Source organism: Clinocottus analis, unplaced genomic scaffold, assembly GCF_023055335.1.
Source record: "Clinocottus analis isolate CAN_PGR_092001 unplaced genomic scaffold, fCliAna1.0.p SCAF_9, whole genome shotgun sequence".
Taxonomy (NCBI): Eukaryota; Metazoa; Chordata; class Actinopteri; order Perciformes; family Cottidae; genus Clinocottus; species Clinocottus analis.
In genome coordinates this window covers 15477318-15494696 of record NW_027176251.1, presented here as the reverse complement: position 1 = coordinate 15494696, position 17379 = coordinate 15477318, and the positions used below count along the sequence as shown (strand labels likewise).

At 44.4% G+C, this 17379-nt stretch overlaps 2 protein-coding genes across 8 annotated transcripts in view; one reads left to right on the top strand and one right to left on the bottom strand.

Annotated features, from left to right (window-relative positions):
• LOC137780774 (myelin basic protein-like) overlaps positions 1 to 13690 on the top strand; it is a 14100-nt gene extending 410 nt beyond the window's left edge. Inside the window, exons 2-7 of one of the 5 annotated variants that reach the window (XM_068568981.1) lie at positions 6618 to 6722; positions 6898 to 6924; positions 7699 to 7728; positions 9137 to 9220; positions 9392 to 9410; positions 12185 to 13690. In XM_068568981.1, coding sequence (XP_068425082.1) covers positions 6618 to 6722; positions 6898 to 6924; positions 7699 to 7728; positions 9137 to 9220; positions 9392 to 9394 — 249 coding nt within the window. In that variant the 3' untranslated portion in view covers positions 9395 to 9410; positions 12185 to 13690. The remainder of the gene's footprint in view (positions 1 to 6617; positions 6723 to 6897; positions 6925 to 7698; positions 7729 to 9136; positions 9221 to 9391; positions 9411 to 12184) is intronic. The other 4 variants (XM_068568985.1, XM_068568980.1, XM_068568983.1 and 1 more) reach the window with 4 other exon arrangements.
• A 1021-nt stretch (positions 13691 to 14711) lies between these two features.
• Positions 14712 to 17379, bottom strand: part of LOC137780768 (zinc finger protein 236-like) — a 44938-nt gene continuing 42270 nt past the window's right edge. For all 3 annotated transcript variants that reach the window (XM_068568973.1, XM_068568975.1, XM_068568974.1), the window contains 2 exons: positions 17032 to 17205; positions 14712 to 15663 (listed from right to left, as the gene is read on the bottom strand). In XM_068568973.1, coding sequence (XP_068425074.1) covers positions 15548 to 15663; positions 17032 to 17205 — 290 coding nt within the window. In that variant the 3' untranslated portion in view covers positions 14712 to 15547. The remainder of the gene's footprint in view (positions 15664 to 17031; positions 17206 to 17379) is intronic.

Sequence of the window (17379 nt, the reverse complement as noted above, 5' to 3'; positions counted from 1 at the left end):
TTATATATCGTTCTGTTTTGATTTTGTTTGGATGGTACTGACATTAGTAGCATTTTCCTCCTCAGTTGAATACAAGATCTCTGTTGTAGAAGTGATTCGGTGGAACGGTTTTCTACCGTTGAGCAGTGCGTTGATTGAAACATCAAACCTGAGTTAAGAAGCGCCGCGTGTCAGAAGTACTTTCCTTAACGACCATGATGAGAGTGTAAGAGAAAGGAGAAATTTGCGTCTGAATCATTTAGATATAATAGTGGTACATTATTTTCAGATTTGGTAGTTTTTGTGGAGCATTAGTGTCTTTGATGTCTCTGGGGTTGTTTCTAACGTCTGTGATAAGCCACAGAGAGGTACTTGACTGTTGTTTGCACAGTACAGCATTCAGCTCAGTGACTTTCAAAGTTATTGATGATCCTATTATGCTTTAAAAGATCAAAGAGAGATTGTATGTGTATTAACATATAATGATATGTATTGGATCAATGGCATATTATCTACAGTCTGCATTCTATAAAATAAGAACAGACATGTCTTATTTTGCAGGCAAGTCATTATTATTATGAGGCATTGGAGCCTGCATTGCTTTTTGATTACGTTGTACTCTAGTGTTGTCGAGATACCATCATTTTGACCATTTAGGGAAAATAAAAACCTTACTGAATAAACAAAAAAAAAAACAGTTTACTCGTGGCACCAGTTAAGACGGACTGGGATCCACTTCCAGCCATGATGGGCTGCTTGACCTGTTGCCAAAGCCATAAAGAACCAGACTGCTGCTCCGGTGGCTCCTCCCCTTTCCAGTCCATGAGCTGTGTGAGCACACAGTGGTGCTCTGGAGGCGCTGACGGACTGGAGTGTCAGCCAAAGTTTCAAAAAAAAAAAAAGTGGTTGAAATCGTGGTTAAACTGACAACACTACTGAAACACGCTGGAGCTAAATCCCAAAGCCTTCCCCACGTACGCCCCGCCGCGCGCCCCGCTCAGTTTGATCGCGGTCTTAAAGCACGGACATTGCCGAGAACGGTTTAACTGAACCCTGTGGACAAAAATATATTCTCTGATTTCAAGCTATTTGCTTTGTTTGTAACCAGCTTTACCTGCCCTGCAGAGCGATCATGAGCGTGTTTGGCAAGGTAATGGCAAAGAAACCACTCGGCAGCATGCACATATGCATTACCCCCACGCCTTATGTCAGCTATAAAGAGGTGTTCATTGATTCAGAATAATGAAAAAATAATGAAAAAAAATATTTTGTATATACAGTATGCTCCAAATCTTTGCTTTATAGCCTGTTCTGCTGATCAGATATTGATTTTGCTTTTGTAAAATGTTACTCGTGAAACGTTCAGGGAAAAATGTCAACAGAACAAATTCTGAAGCTTTCATTCAACGTGATGCTCGTGACTTCTTTATGCCATAAAAATTGTATATTGCTTTCCACATCGATGATAGGTTTACTCAAACAAAGTTGTACAAATAAATATTTATGTATTCACCAAGGGTTTGCCTTCAAATGATGAGAGTTCACGACTCCAGTAAATGACAGACAGGTTCGCCCCGCCTCCGTTGCCTCTAGCGAAAGATCAACCTGCACTAACTTTCTGCTGCGGACACTTGTTTTGTTATTTTTTTCCTGCAAGAATTCCTCATAAAGACAAATATTTTCCAGCTTAATCTTTTCCGCCTCGACTGACCGTGTGCACAGACGTTCCTTAATGCGTCTCAGTGTTTTTGGGAAAGTCTGTGTCAGTGTTTTCCGTTGGATCTTCAATAATATTGCATATTATGCATGCTTGTTGGAGTTTTACTTGAGTAATTGTTTTTGAGATGTGGCAGGTGTGGAAATCTTTGCAAACTGATCCCTTGTGCTTTTTCATGTCCTTTGTTTCCCCAGTCAGTTTTTTTGTTTTTTGTTTTAATTGTTTAGAAGCTAAAACTTCAGTCTCAGGACATGAAACAACTGCAGGAAGAATCTTCATTTGAATGATGAAACGCATGTTTGATCATTTCAAATTACAGGGATAATGATGTGCTAATTGGAGGGGGGAATTAACTTTGCATGAGCATTAGCTATTCAAACAGAAATGTAGACTCATAAAGGACCGATAATATGTTTAATTTGCATATTAATTTGTTGAATGGCAGACAGAATCAGCCGTGTAATGCAACGCAGGAGTGACTGTAAATCAGGCTTCAGCAGATCAGCTCACAGTCGAAAACCCAGAACTCGCGTGATGCCGTTCTCTAACCCCAGTGTCTTGATGAAGGGGGCGGGGACTATCAGACTTGACTTCTAGAGGAAGTAATAGTTCCTCTAGAAGTCCCCTCCCCCCTCCCAAAAGTCTGCTCACCTCAGGTTCACGCGTCTCTGACCTCAGAGAGTTTGTTTGAACCAGCAGTGGATCGGTGCTGATTCCGTTTTTGTTTTTTTGGTTTTTTTTTGGTAACGCCTTCAACTTTGCAGACGATGCTTGTAACCGTTTGTATCTGTGACCTGTTGTGACCGGCGACCTGTTCCTAACCCGATCCTGTGCTAAACTCTTTTTCCTGCTTGATTAAAACTCTTTAACAACTCATTTGTGTTCATGCTTGATGCTTCTCTTTTGGTTCATCTTCCAGCGTATGAGTTTAACAGATTATACGTATAACAAATACATGTTTGTTGTTTTTCTGTTCCCTTTTCCAAAGTAAGTGTGGTGCGACATGAATTACAATCGACTGGACGGTCATTTTTAGAAATGCTCAATAAAGTCTTGCGCTGTGCACGCTCCAACAATTGGTTTTGAAGAGTTTTATCTTTCTTGGATCAGCACCAGAAACGGGGAGGGAAAAAAAAGAAAACTTGTATTCAATGATCTGGTGTTTTGTCCGCAGACAGTCTCAGATTTCGAATTATAGATTTTAAGACAACTTCATACATTCCAGTGGATGTACTGCAAAACAAAGTTATCAGAGACGGTTTAATAGAAAGCTGAGCTATACTTCACATCGGCTCTGAAACAAGGGAATAAAACCTCTTTCAGTCACAGTTTGGCTCAAAGGGCCGAGCTCGGTAATCCCCTGAGGCCGACTGTTCTTGTTTTCTGGAGGCTAGCGTGATTTTTCAATCAACTTTTTGCGTGAACATGAACAGCAGCGCGTTCATGAGTCTTACCAAAGGGACCGGAGTCCCGCTCTGAAATTCAATCGATAAGATTGATTTCTCATTGAGATGTAGATGTTTGGTATTCCCACGAGCTGCACATAGTGGCTGCGTTCACAGCAGGCCTGCTTCATCATTTACACGTGAAGCGAGACTCAAGGTGGTGGAGCGGTACGTCATTCTTTTTTAAAGGCGAGGCCTCGTCAGCTTCCCCCTAACTAAGAAACAATACAACAGCCTCCAGGCAAAATCTGTAAGTACAATTTGATTGATAGCTCTTTTGACATAAATAATAGCATAAATAACTTTGCCCCACGTCTCACAATAATTCAACCTAATTATTGCTCTTGTGTTCTAGTTGAGCAGCACCACTCACACGGGAGCACATCAAATAAAAAAAAATATCCAAGTTTTGGATTTGTCCAGTGTGAAATGTCTTTTTTTCCTCATATTGTTGATTTGTGATCCTCCATGAGAATCTCAAAGTCACCCCACACTGCTACCGATGAATTATTAAGCATCATCCATAATGACGGTTTCCTGCCAGACCTCTGACCTCAGAGGATAAGCTGCAGAATATATATATATATATATATATATATATATATATATATATATATATATATATATATATATATATATATATATATAGAAAAGTTCAACATTTCAAGAAACGGGCTTTGAACTTCATTGCCAAGAGAGAGATGAGACGATCGATTCACAGTATTCAAGCTAATCTGATGATTGTGAGGTGATCGTTATCCTAGATTAGCACAAAGGCTGGAAATTTGGGAAGCGGCATGGCGGGCTCACTAATTAATTAGTTATGGATGAGTCGAGAAATAACATATTAAAGCTACTTAGGGGAACTTTGTGCCGATTTTTTTTCTTTGCCGGCCCCTGTGGACAAAAGCAGCATTGTTTCCTGTCAGCATGAGCCAGGAGAAGCGCTCCTCCTCCCGGCGCTGAAGCCACATGTGGGTGTGCCCACGGTTAGCATGGTTATGAGCCCGTTGCCGTGCTCGCGTTCATATTTAGTGCAGCCTCATGAAGAAATAGTCCTGTGGGAAAGAGCTCCTCGTTCATCCATTCTCCGAACTGCTTATCCTGTTTAGGCTCGCGGGGCGCTGGAGCCGATCCCGGCTGTCGAGGGGGCAAAGGTCACCGGTCCATCACAGGGCAGACATTGAGACAGACAACCATCCACACCTACGGGCAATTTAGACCTTACATGCATGTCTTTGGACTGTGGGAGGAAGCCACGCTGACACGGTAGAACATACAAACTCCACACAGAAGGACCTGCCAGACCAGTATTTGAACCCCGCCCGGCCCGGGATCCGAACCCTGGCTCCTCTTGCTGTGAGGCGGCAGTGCTAGCCACTACAGCTTCATATTGAAAGGACAGTCATGCGAGTGAAATCGATGTCCAACTACTCCGAGGAAGACCTTCGCGTGTCCTTTTGTCGAGCAACGGACATTCCAGCCTGGTTCAACCAAGTGTAATTCAACCTTCGGACACTTTTTGGAAATCGAGGATGTATGTTTTTTTGTTGAAATGATAAAAGAGCTGGATGTGCATGAGCAGCGATTATGTAACCGAGATCATAACTCAGATTAAGGTGTCCCTTAACTGGAAAAACAGTATATATAGTCGTGTGTGTGTGTGTGTGTGTGTGTGTGTGTGTGTGTGTGTGTGTGTGTTACAGGCTCTCTAATTGAGTCTCTCTGCGCCTTTCTTTCACTGTCACACCTCAGACATCCAAAACCTTTTAATTTAGCGAGCAGAAACCTACCGCTGCTCTAACTCTAAGTGGTTTGGCTTCGTTTTATTTTTTCCCCAGTTGGAAAAATAAAGACGAATAAAAGTGTTTTTTCATGCAGGAGAGAAGACACAAGAAGAGAAATGAACAAATTCAGAGGAGGCCTCATTCACATCAAAGGGAAATTGAGAACATATACCAGCAGAATGCAAACAGCATTATTTGATCTCCTATTTCCTTCCTCCTCTTACCTTCCTTGCCTCCTTTCCCCCAAACAAAGGCACGATAGCGGGTCACAAAGGCCGACTCAATTTTCTCCCCTCCCTCTCATTTCTGTGTGCATTCTGACAGAAACATACATGCAGTAACACACACACACACACACACACACACACACACACACACAGACAGAGAGGCGCGCACTCATTCAAGAGGACATCATTAATGCTTCGCTCCTATCGTATCGTGCAAATAGTGCTGTCGGGGAAAGTTTCCCGTCTTTCAGTTACCTAACGCTTCTTTGATGTGAGATAATGGGTGTGAATCATCAACAGCCTCACACCAACAAAAGCGCACGCATGTGCCTGTCGCGTTAATGGGGTCAGGGAAAGAGATGAATGAGGAGACATTAACTGAAAAGACTGACTACACTGAGTGGGTGGAAATGAGTTTTGTCTCCAAGGCGGTTGATGGCGTTCGGTATTAGAGGAATTATACTTTTCACCTTTAATGTGTCTGACATAATAGTGGATTCTTTGAATGCGCCAGTGTTTTTTTCACTCAGGCCAGAAGAGGGCCGAGGATATCGACCTCGTTGAACACTCACCCCCGGCGTGCTCTTTGTGGAGTCTGACTTTCAGGAAGTTGGCTGCATTGATTTCTTCCTCAGGAGAAAAACACCGACATCCCCACCTGCTCATTTGTTCCATCCCCGTTCCTTTTTAACGACTCGTGGTCAAAGGTTTACCTGCCAGGTTGGGTTTCGGGTTAATGGGCTGGGAGTCGTCCGCTATTAACGCCGCTGATGGCATCAATCTCTCCGGCTGGATGGACGTTATGGGGGAGGATTCTCCTCAAGGAAGCGGCGCCGACCGTGAAAATAAATTCATATTCATAGTTTCTGCATCTCGGCACTTCTCAGTGCACCGCGTCACGCTAAAGAGGTTAGCACAGCGGGGAGACATTTAATGAACCAAGTGTCTGAGGATGACTTTGCTTCCCTTCATCGTTATCCACCTAAGAGCATCTGTATTTTTTTTTTAATCTGGATTGTTTTTCCGTCCAGGTTGAAATATACCAAAGTTGCGTCATGTGATTAACATATTAAATCAACACCTGTATCAACAACACAAGCATCCACTATCTGATTATAATTATTATCAATATTTCAGGTAAGGAACTATATTTTTTGGGGAATGTATCCTGTTATAATGTGGCTGTTCCTTTTGTAATGGAGTCTTTTTGTTCTCCCTGTTCAACAGGTAAGTGGGCCAGGACAACCTGCAGACTTACTGTCATTGTTCCCCGTATTCATTGATACAACCCTTAGTGACTCCAGCTTTTCATTTTCAAGCATTAAGTATTAATCAGACATTTATTATTAAAGCTTTTGAGGAAATCCCACGGAGCTTTAGGTCAAGTCCTCTCGTGCACGAGCATCCAGGTGTTTAACATGCAGGTCTCTTGTTCCTTTCTCTCCCCTTTGTTCCTTCCCAGGGGTCTTTCCGAGGTGCTCTCTCTCCCGGCCCCCAGAAAGCCTCCGCGACCTCCCCGCGTAAGCGCGGAGCGGAGAACGCCGTGGTCCATTTCTTCCGCACGATCGTAAGTGTCGTCCCAGTGTCTCGGAGCAGGAGACTGCAGCAGCGGTGATGCCGCTGTGTCCGTTTCTTCCGGCTGCTTTCCCTCCACATGACTCCGCCCCTCTTATTACTTTCTGTGATCTCTCCCCGACTTAAATGTCAAATCTCCTTACGTGCTGTGATTAACTCCTCTCCAGGTGTCCCCCGCCCCTCCCAAGTCGAGGGTGAGTCCGCTTTCTGTTGCTTCCATTCACCCGCACGCAAAATACAAAGAAGAGCGGTCGACCGATATGTCCAGTATAGTGACAGTGAAGAGATGAGACAGAAACGTGAAATCTGTATAGTTTTAAAGGCAAAATTTTGCATTTAATCGAGCAACACTTAGATCACCAACATTCTCCTTTGGTATCAAAGAGGTTAAACATATTCTACTGCACGCTAAAATGTAATCACAGCGTTGCAATCAGGTTAGAGAAAGGACTGTTATCTGAATGGAAGAGGATAACAGAGGCAGAACCTTGTGGTTTCTGTAACTATTAAGTATAGTCATTCATTTTGAAGCCCATCCTCTGCATAATAGGCAGAAAAACAGCGACATTTACGTCCAGTTTGACAAAAGCACATATAACATACACGAAAAAGACCATTTGACCAGATAAGACCAGTCATTTAGAGGTTATGATGCGTCTTCAACATGGTTTCCCACATTCTGTGTCTTTGCTGCCGCTGCGTGTCATTAAACCTGTGCTCTTTCCAATGTGGGCATCTGTCTTGCTCTTCTCTCCCCCCCCCCCCCTCCCCACTCCAACATATCTGCTCCCTCTGCCTCACCTCCTCTTCCCCCTTTGTGACCCTGTGACCTCCCCCCTTGGACGGACCCTCCTATCTGCCTCCTCTCATCCCCGTCCTGCCTTTGCGCTGAGTAAGATACACATTTCTATATGTCCCCTCTCCCTTTTACCTCTTTGTCCTTGTTTCTTTTGTCTCTACGCGTCCAGTGGAGAGGACTAGCAGCCAGCATAGGCCTGGTAGGTGCCAACTTCAAGAACGCGGTGGTGTCATGCCTAATTAAACCGGCGAGGGGGGGGGGGGGAGAGGTCGTCCTCTCAAACCTTTAGTCTCCATCAACCACTTAAGCTCTTGTAATCTGTCCATACATCAGCGATAACGCCCTCATTTCCTCCTCGACTTTAAGTCCATTTCCAAATACATCATCCCCATTTTGTAGCTCTGCGGCAATACTTATCCATATCATGTACGCACGTTGTATATTCAGGATAACACAGGCAGAGGTAAAAACACACAAAAAAAAGAAATAATAATGGGTGCGGTGAGGCTGGCTTCTGCTTCATTTTGCGACGTTATCAGCACTTAACTCGGGCCTCTCAGTGTGTGTGTGTGTGTGTGTGTGCTTAGAAGACTGAGAAGGGACTGTATGGACATTATTTGGGCTGGTACGGGGTCAAAAAGGGGCCAGTGATGATTATTTTTGGCTGAAGACAGGATGATACTTCAGACTACAAAAGAGGTAATTGCGCTGAACCTCGTGGTTCACGAGGAAGCACGGCTCCGTCTCTCTTCCCGGGCATCTGCTCACATGTGCACTGGCGCACTAGAAGTATGAAATTATTATGGTTTTAATTGGGGAACAAAAATGTCAAACCAATTTCTCTCGTTGGACATGTTGCTGGGACGGTTATGGATGTTAAAGTGAAACACAAGGTTTCAAACCCCCGTCACGATACTCTTAATCGTGTTCATACTATCACAAAGTCTTATTTTTCCGAAGCGAATGAACCGTAAAATCCGTTTTTATAGTTCACGTGTGTCATGCATATCTGATGGGACGGCAGCATCTCCATACAAGGACTTTCATCCCAGCATCACGCAGCAAACCTCCGAAATGTTTCCAAATCCAAATCCACTGTGTTCCTCGCCTCCAGCTTTGAGGAGAGGAATAAATCAGTGCAGTAAACGGCATTAAGTCACAAAAGGAAGAGAGAGAGAGGAAAAAAAAACAGCTGATTAGCATCTGCTGTGGATGCTCGGTGGTCATGACCCCGCTGCAGATGACAGGCCACGTGTGCACGCTTGGGGAGAGCGACAGAACCGTTTGAGCCGTGGGATCCCCCCCGCTGCTTTCAAGGCAGACAACTTTTCATTTTCTCATCCAACTTTTGCTGCTCTGGAGCTTTTCCAAAGGTGCTTGGATGAAAAACACTGGCAGAACGGACAACACAATGATACTGTGAAAGGGCAGAGTGCGATTGCGCTTCATTATCCCCGGCGTCAGACCATAGTTTGGGGGGGGGTTTTTGAGAGGAGGAGGTCCTGTGTTTTACTCTTCGCCCTCTGGAAGAAGGTCGACCGAATGAAGTCTGAACTGACGGACGCTGTTAACACTGTTTCCCTCCTTGTCTCTTCTCCCTGGCGCAGGGCGACCAGAAGTCACAGTCTGCTAAAGCCAAGAAGGCCGGTGCTGGGGACGGCAAAGGCACCCTCACTAGGATCTTCAAAATGGTAAAAAAAACAAACAACAAAAAAAACATGCTCGCCAAACACTTTCTGAATGATCTCCCGGCGGCTTCCCTACATCTCTCTCTCCAAAAAAAAAAAGAGAGAAAAGCAATATTTCCCTAATCACTGTCTTGCCCCTGCTTTTCTTTCCTTCTTCCTTTCCTCCTGCCTCAGTGATGATGTCAGCAGCCGAGTGAGTAACTGATTCGTGGTGGAGGGATACTTACTTAGTTTAACTCACTCCGCATTGATATGCTTAGAAGACATCCTAATCGCATTACTACTGCAGCAGCAGAATAATAAGAGGCTTTTAGAGGCAAGATTGATCATCATGCATGCTCCGAGCTTCATGCCCGCGCTGATATAATCATGCTGAAGATGGTATGGGTCCAGCTCCCCATCAGGGGTCCAGATGGTGAACGTAGTGTACGCTTCACAGGGAGGGAGGGTTGCGTATAAGCAGAATGTATATTATGCCATTATTATGCAATATATTCACTGCCTTCAGATGCAGGGCTCCTTTAGGTGCTATACGGAGGACTCTGGAGCACAGATGCTGTCAGAATATGAAACTCATCATTAGGTACACAGCGCTAGGACAAAACAATAATTAAATAGCCAGTTATGTATCCTATAAATTATTCATATCTAAATAAATGGGGTTGTTAGAAACGCTTTGCACAGTTTTAGCATTTAATACATGAATTACTAAGTGATTGCACACATGTGACAACAAATCATTTGAAAGCAGCATGTTAGCAGCATGCAGTTATTGATTCATGAAAAACACGTGGTAATTATGGATGCTGTAATCAGGTGACTTACAGGTGAGCATTGTTTGCAGCAGCAGTAGCACTACATGGTTCAAACTGAATGAAACTGTTATATAAAGTCACAAATATGTCACTTTATCCAGTACCCATAACCACCTGTCACAAGTGTAAAGCATCTACTTAGAAGTATTAATATGAGGTTTACTGGTTCTCCAGGTTTAGCTCTTAGAAACTGCTTCTTAAATAGGAACGTTAGCCGTAGTTCGCTATCATTCAATCAATCATCAGGCTTTTGGTCAAAAATGAATCCGCTTATATATTTTTTGAAATCTTTCTGCTGCACTGAACTACCTTAAAACAATTGGATAAGTTGGATTATGAAAAGCCAAAACCTGCTCCGTGTCCAGATTGAAGTTGGGACCTTGTGAGGTTTTCGAGCATACCGTCTGATCCCAGAGTTCCAGCTTCAGCTCCTTCACGCTGGACTCTCTCATTCGTCCTTCTGCTTCATTTGTTCTCCCGTGTCATGAAAGAAGGAGCGGCGGCTTTCGTGCTCCGCCAGTTTGAAGCTGTCCGGTTCGATTCAGCCAGCTTCTCTCTCTCTCGCTGTACCTTTGGATTACTTAGTTCAGCCATTACTGCAGCTCCAGAGGACTGTAACTGTCTGCGTCCTCGTCCTGAGCTCCTCATCACTCAGCTACACGAGAGTACACGGCTCTGGAGACTCAGTGCCGCCACACCGTCACTGTATCCGTTTCTTTCACTCGTAGCATGAAGCCAATTCAACTTTGAGTGGTTTCATGATCTGCTCTTTCATATTCACATTTAGCTGGATATTGAATTCTTCTCTTTCAAGACAGATAATGACTTTCATCATAAACGGCTTAGAACAAACACTCGGTCCCCGGCCTTTGTTTTACGAGGAGGGGTAAAAAAAAAAAAAAAAAAAAAAGCTTCTTACGTTATAGATAATCTTTTCAATCCATGACAATTTGTCTCATTTGTATACTCTTCCTGCTTTGTTTTATCTGAATGAGCGAGCGGGATGTAAAAAGTACAGAAGAGTCTCAGAGAGGCTTTTTGATACAGACAGGAGGTCTTAACTGGAACTTTGGGGACACAAAATGAATGCAAAGCCGTGAGGTTTACCTCTCTCACAGACGCGTTGGCAGGCTCTGTGAAATAATACTTGTAAAAAAAACATGATTTCCTCTTCAGATCTGTCTTTTTCTTTGCTTTAAAGTGAGAACTTCTTCTAACATCACTGTGTTGTCGATTTAAAAAAAAAAAAAAAAGCTTCAAGACCTGCATGCAACATGATTACAACATAAGTGATGCGGAGAAGCTCGTTTGTTTTTTTTTCAAGAAAAAAAAAAAGGAATCAAAGTATCGCGGTGAGAAAAAACACTGGATCAGAATGCTAAAAGATGTTCATAAAAACATGTGTAATAGTCAAACTTATGAAATACTGGGCATTATTACATCATCTATTATTAGGTGGGTCAAAGTTTTGTCCTTTTGACCCATTTTCATCGATTATGACACATTTAGTATTTATTCCATATCGTAATCTAGACTTACTAAAATGTTGTCTCGTTATGAGTATTATTTTTTCTCTGTTTGTCATTCCTGATATTGCATTGCTTTCTTTTCCACTGGGTTCCATACCGTCGCATCACTGCAGCCCACGAACATACTAACCTGCTCGTTCCCCACGTTAAAGGGCTACTCTGGCGCCCGTGGTCTCACTCCTCTCAGGGATATGACTTCCAACATCCAAAAAGTTGGAAAGTTAGTAAAGTGTGACTGTAACTTTCATGCTTGATGAAATGAATGGTAATGCCTGATGAAATGCCCTCTTTGTCCTTGCCAAAGGCCTAAGAGATTAGCTAAACACAGGACGAGACAGCTGTCACTGATGACTCACGATGGCCGTCATCGATGCTGAAGACTCACGTTTCTCTGTGAGAACTCGCCCCTTAATGTCGACCTCCTGACATGCGTAAGCGCTGCCTACTGGTGTGGAAACTCCCGTCACAGTCTGAAAGAGAGAGAGAGAGAGAGAGAGAGAGAGAGAGTGAAATGACCAAATGGGGCCAGACTGGAAAAAACAAACACCAGAGTGGTCCTTCAATGTGGAACCAGGTCATCAGCTCCTCGTATATTCACCAGCAATGTGTTGTCTGCTTCACAGGGAAGCAGGAGCTCTTCTCCAGCCAAACGCTGAAGGCTCGCGCTGCTACGACCTCTTCCAACACGAGGGCAGATGTTCAAGATCACATGACCTAAGTGGAGGGGCGGTGGAGGGGGGGGGGAGAAGAAAAGAAAGGAAGACCCTCCCCCCCCTCCCTAAATTTACCTTTCCCTCCTTCTCTGATAACACTCTAACTTAAGCTAAATCCTTCATCCTCCCCTATTACCCTCCCCTCCCCTATTGGCTGGTAGATAGCGACACAATCTGTTGCCCCTCCCCCTCCCGCGTGCGTTGTGCTGAGTCTCTGCAGTCGTCCTCATTAGCGTGACCTTTTTTTTTTTGTTGCTGAAATTGATCCCGAAGCCACTCACGTGTGCAGCCCGAATGGCCCCCTGACCCCTGACCCCTGACCCCTCTCTGCAATGGCTCGCTCTACTCGTGCTTGGTTTTCCTGTGGACGTCTTCGATGGTTCCTTCTAACTTAAAAGGGGCGGCTGAACCGAAGCACACCCGGAGCAGTTGAAGGATCGCGGCCGGTGCAAGTCCCGACTGACTTGACCGTCATTGCCCCACGCTACTTGTGTGAAAAAGGCCGGGGTGTTTCTGTTTTTTTTTGTCTTCTTTCAAATGAGCGGTTTTCTGTCTCGTCACACTGTCTTTGTCGTTCCCACACACTTTGTCTGTGAACCCGGCCATGAACCGCGTGTTTAATAACAGATTTTGCATTCTTGCCAGAGCCGTTTGGTCACAGTGTGTTTTGGTTCCCCCTCCGTGTCTCAGCTGTAGAATAAGTGTCCTGTCATGAATGTCTCCGTCGCTCTGTGTTTGTCATTAAGGCCGCTATCTGGCTGGCTGAGGGTTTTTTTGTGGTAAAGATTTAATTTCTAAACCTTCATTTTCTGAGATAGTCACTGAAAAACAAGCAAACCAAATGAGTCATTTCTAATGTGTCATTATATTATATCATCAGTAATGATGCTGGACTCAGACCTTCCCTCGTTGCTTCATCTCCTTTGTCTTCGCTGCGTCTGTCTCACATGTACTGTAAATGAAATTCACAAAAATGTGTAATCGTGGCTCAACTACAAGTGCCTTTTCTTCCTGACTTGAATTCTTGTGTAGGATCTAAAAAACACAATAAAACATGTATTAAAACGGTGCTCTGTAACATACTCGGCAGTGACACGTTGTGAGGTGTTTCTTGGGAATGTGTAATTTGCAAGTTTTCTGAAAAAAAAAAAAAAAAAGCAGCTCAGCACCACTTGTGCTGTTCCAAACCTCCATCTTGTTGTGCAAAAGCAGGCGTGTGCGGTCTGTAGCGCTCATCTCTCCCACTGTTTCTGCGTGTGCCTGAACCTTGCGAGCGCTGCCTGACTTGTGCTTTCTTTCCTCTGAATGGATCCTGTGGATGAATGTAAAGATCCTCTTCCTCTTTGTTTGTGTAATAAAACACGACCAGCCACTTAACTGAGAATAAAAACAATAAAAACCATAAAACCAACTCTACTCCCTGCGTTGTGCAGTGTGTGTTTTCATGGAGGCGGATGAGTCATTAAAAAAAATCAAAATAAAGAGGATGCAAGTGGAGTTACGGGTCACAGCATCACGGCAAGAATTGATGACCCATTTTTTTTTGTGGTTATAATTCATACAGATCTTTACGAGTATCACTTTTTGTGCAGTGACGAATGAGACGTGACTCAGGGTGAATGCCTGGATGCTGACTTGTCATTGCTAAAGACGCACAGGGAGGTGAATCTGTTACGCCGTGACATTTAAATCACGGTGTAACAGAGATGGGAGTTTTCTTGTCTCCGCGTTCCATCAATACGTCAATTCGTCACCTTTCGGCGACAACCGAAAGGTGAATTGGGATTTGATGTGCCGAGTCAGTCGTTCTGCTCACAACCTCCAGACTGAAAGTCAAAAATAAGTTCATGAAGAAAAGTTATACTCACAGTTACTCACCAAACGAGTGTGGACGCATGTCCTTCCCGACCGAACGTTTGTGGGGGCAATTTGAAATACACATTTTAAATCAAACGTTGGTTGACGTCCACGTTTGCTCGAGGCCTTTTTCCTCGCACTCGAAGGAGCTGTCGACTGGTAAAAGAGCGGGAAACTGACAGCAGACGTGCTCGTGTCTTCATTTAAGACCAGGATACCGAACACGTCGGATCCTCTTGAGAAAACTCAGACTTTTTTTAATGATATGCGTACTTTTCTTTCATGATAAACGCAATAGTGCTACTTCTTTTGTGATATGCTAGACTTTTTCATGACAGACGACACTGACTTTTTGGCTACTACACTAATAATAATATACTATACTTTAATACTATTTTCTTCTAAATTAAGACTTTTGGTAACTTGTTGATATGAGACCTTTAGCACACAATATATTGCATCGCCTTCTCTGAATCTAAAGAAGGGTTTGCTTTTATAAGCAGGAAAATCAAAGATAAAATACACACAAATGAAAGTTTAAATTTGTAAAAAAATTACTTTAATCTTAAATTATGGACAATAGAAAATTCAACTGCAAAAAAAAAAAAAAATCTTCTCTGTACATTGGCTTTGCTTCATTACAAATGGAACATTATGTTCAAATTACATATTTCCAACCAAACATTTGGTGGCGATTCATCAGAAAATAGATGCAATCTAACTACACTATTTACAGAATGAACTGAAGTACGTACATGTCAGTGCTTTGAGGTCTTCACAATATGACAAAAACTGAAAACGCTCACGTGTCACAAACCTCGTGCGGTATAAAATCCATGGAACCGATGACCTCTCAATCGTTCATTATTAACAACACTTTTGGCCAATTTTCTAATATATATATATATAAAAAAAACATATGTAACCAACTGCAAATTACATTTCACTTCAAAATTAAATATATACAATACACACATGTAAAAAATAAGGTGACATATTTCTTGTAGAAAAAAAAAAAGGTTCTGGTATTAAAGTGTTGCCGGCAGAACATTTGATTGCAGCGCCGCTTCTTCCCTGTGAACACAACAATTATGAAGCAGCAACACACTCGTCTCCGAGGAGTCTTTTCGCCGAGTGCAATTTCCTGTCTTTCCAACAGGGTCAGCATGAGAGGGACCCGCATCTCCCGGAGAATTCCCTGGGTTGCCCGTGTTTATTGAGGCAATCCTCTCCGGAGGTTATCGAGTTTGAGGGCAATCAAAACGGTCGCAGGGCCGATAAATCATGAAGCCGATCACAGGCACCCGGACTCTGCTGACGTCGCCGCTGATTTGGATAAACGGCTACTGGGGGCGAAGTCTTTCTAACCTAATGAGTTGAGTTGTCAAAACTCAACCAGCGCAGCGCCGGCTGCGGTCAGGGGAAGACGTTGTGCCAGTCTCCCGACGGCTCGGGAACCACTTCCAGGTCCAGTTCGGCCGCGACCTGGTGCGGCGATTCGTCCGGGCTCAGCAACACTTCTTGGATCTGACCTGGGAGGGAGGAAAGAAGAATGAGAAGGGACGACGTGACCACGAGGGCAGTTGAACGCTGCTCGGGATCGGTAACGACGGTGCTGTGTAACGCAGAGGGAAACGCTGAAGGACTCTTCCCCCTACCCGCTCGTCCCGTATGGGTTTAACACCTCACTGTCGCTCGTGCTCATTTAAAAAAAAAGTGTCCAGCTCGATTGTTACATTAAGTCTTTCATCATATACAGTCACAGACGGACGACGTGGATCAGTTTCCAAAGAAAATCTCAACCTAGACCTGGTGAGAGGATAACCTGGAAAGCTTTGGTTTGTAGCATGGACTTGAATTCTGTCCAAAAATATGACTCGGTGTAATTTTATGTTGAGTTATGAAGAGTTCTGTTTTAAAAATGTGTGGAAAGAAAAAATAGTAACATTATGTTCCAGGAAACTCCACCTGGAGACATAAATACTGCATCTTATGACTCCACTTTCCTTTTTATTTGACAAGTAATCGCTCATGAGCCAACCCAGATGAATGGTGGACGGACTTTGTGCACTCTTATCTCGTCTGACCCTCAAAGCACTTCAGCTCTACATGTCTTTCACCACTCACACTGATGGCAGGCGCTTCCTGCCGTCATTCAAACAGCATATGGGCGCTATGTGGACCGAGGTGTCTTTTCCCAAGGACATCGACACGAACCCGGGCGGTTACCTGTGAGGTACTGTACTCTTCACGCGCCGGATCCAAACACACATTCGCCGAATTGCTTTGAATTTTAAGCGTGTGGCCACATTTGGTTTGTGTCTGGGAAATATTCACACATTTCTGAAAAGGTTAACCGGAGGAGCCCCGACTCGAAGCTTTAACCGAGACAGCGCCGCTTGAAAATTCCGGACATGCTTCTGTCGATATTGACGAGAGCGGCGCTCTGACAGCTTCAAACACAGTCGATGCACATGTCATCGCGGTTTACGCGCGGGGGGGGGGGGGGGGGGGGGGGCGTGCACGTCAGCTCATTCTCGGAGGAGGAACATCAACTGAAAAAGCAACGGACACAGCTGAGGGGGGGGGGGGCACCCGGGGTGCTTTAATGCATCGCAATGTCGCCAGTTCCCCGGAAATACAACGCCGATGATAGAGGTCGACCGACAGCGGGTCGTCACAGGTGTGACCGGCCGAGCCGTCCGCCAATCGGGGCCCAGGTTCTCCGATAAGGAACGTTTGTAAATCATCCCATCTGCTCCGATTAAGAAACCGATAAAGATTAACAGAGAGAGAGAGAGAGAGGGATGATTCCCTTCTTCGGTTGCCCGGCTGCACAGCCAAGCAACTTTGTGTGAGTGTGTATGGTGTGTGTGTGTGTGTGTGTGTCCGCTGCTTACCGTAGCCGTGTAATCTCTTCATGTGGTGTTTCATGTTGCTCTTCTGGGTGAACTGGATGCTGCACACCTCGCACTTGAAGGGCTTCTTCCCGGTGTGTTTGACCATGTGGACCTGCAGGGCACTCTTCTGGTTGAAGGCTTTGTCGCACTGGCTGCACTTGAAGGGCCGCTCGCCTGCGACACGACACAGACACACACACACACACACACACACGGAGGCTCGTTTACAGTTCAGTCTGGCGGCGTTCAGCGTTTTCATGCGTTTGGGACGATGCGGTCGGATTAAATGTGTTGGACGGTTTTGGGCTTTGGAATAATTTGCGCAAATGAATGAATTATTGGACTCAA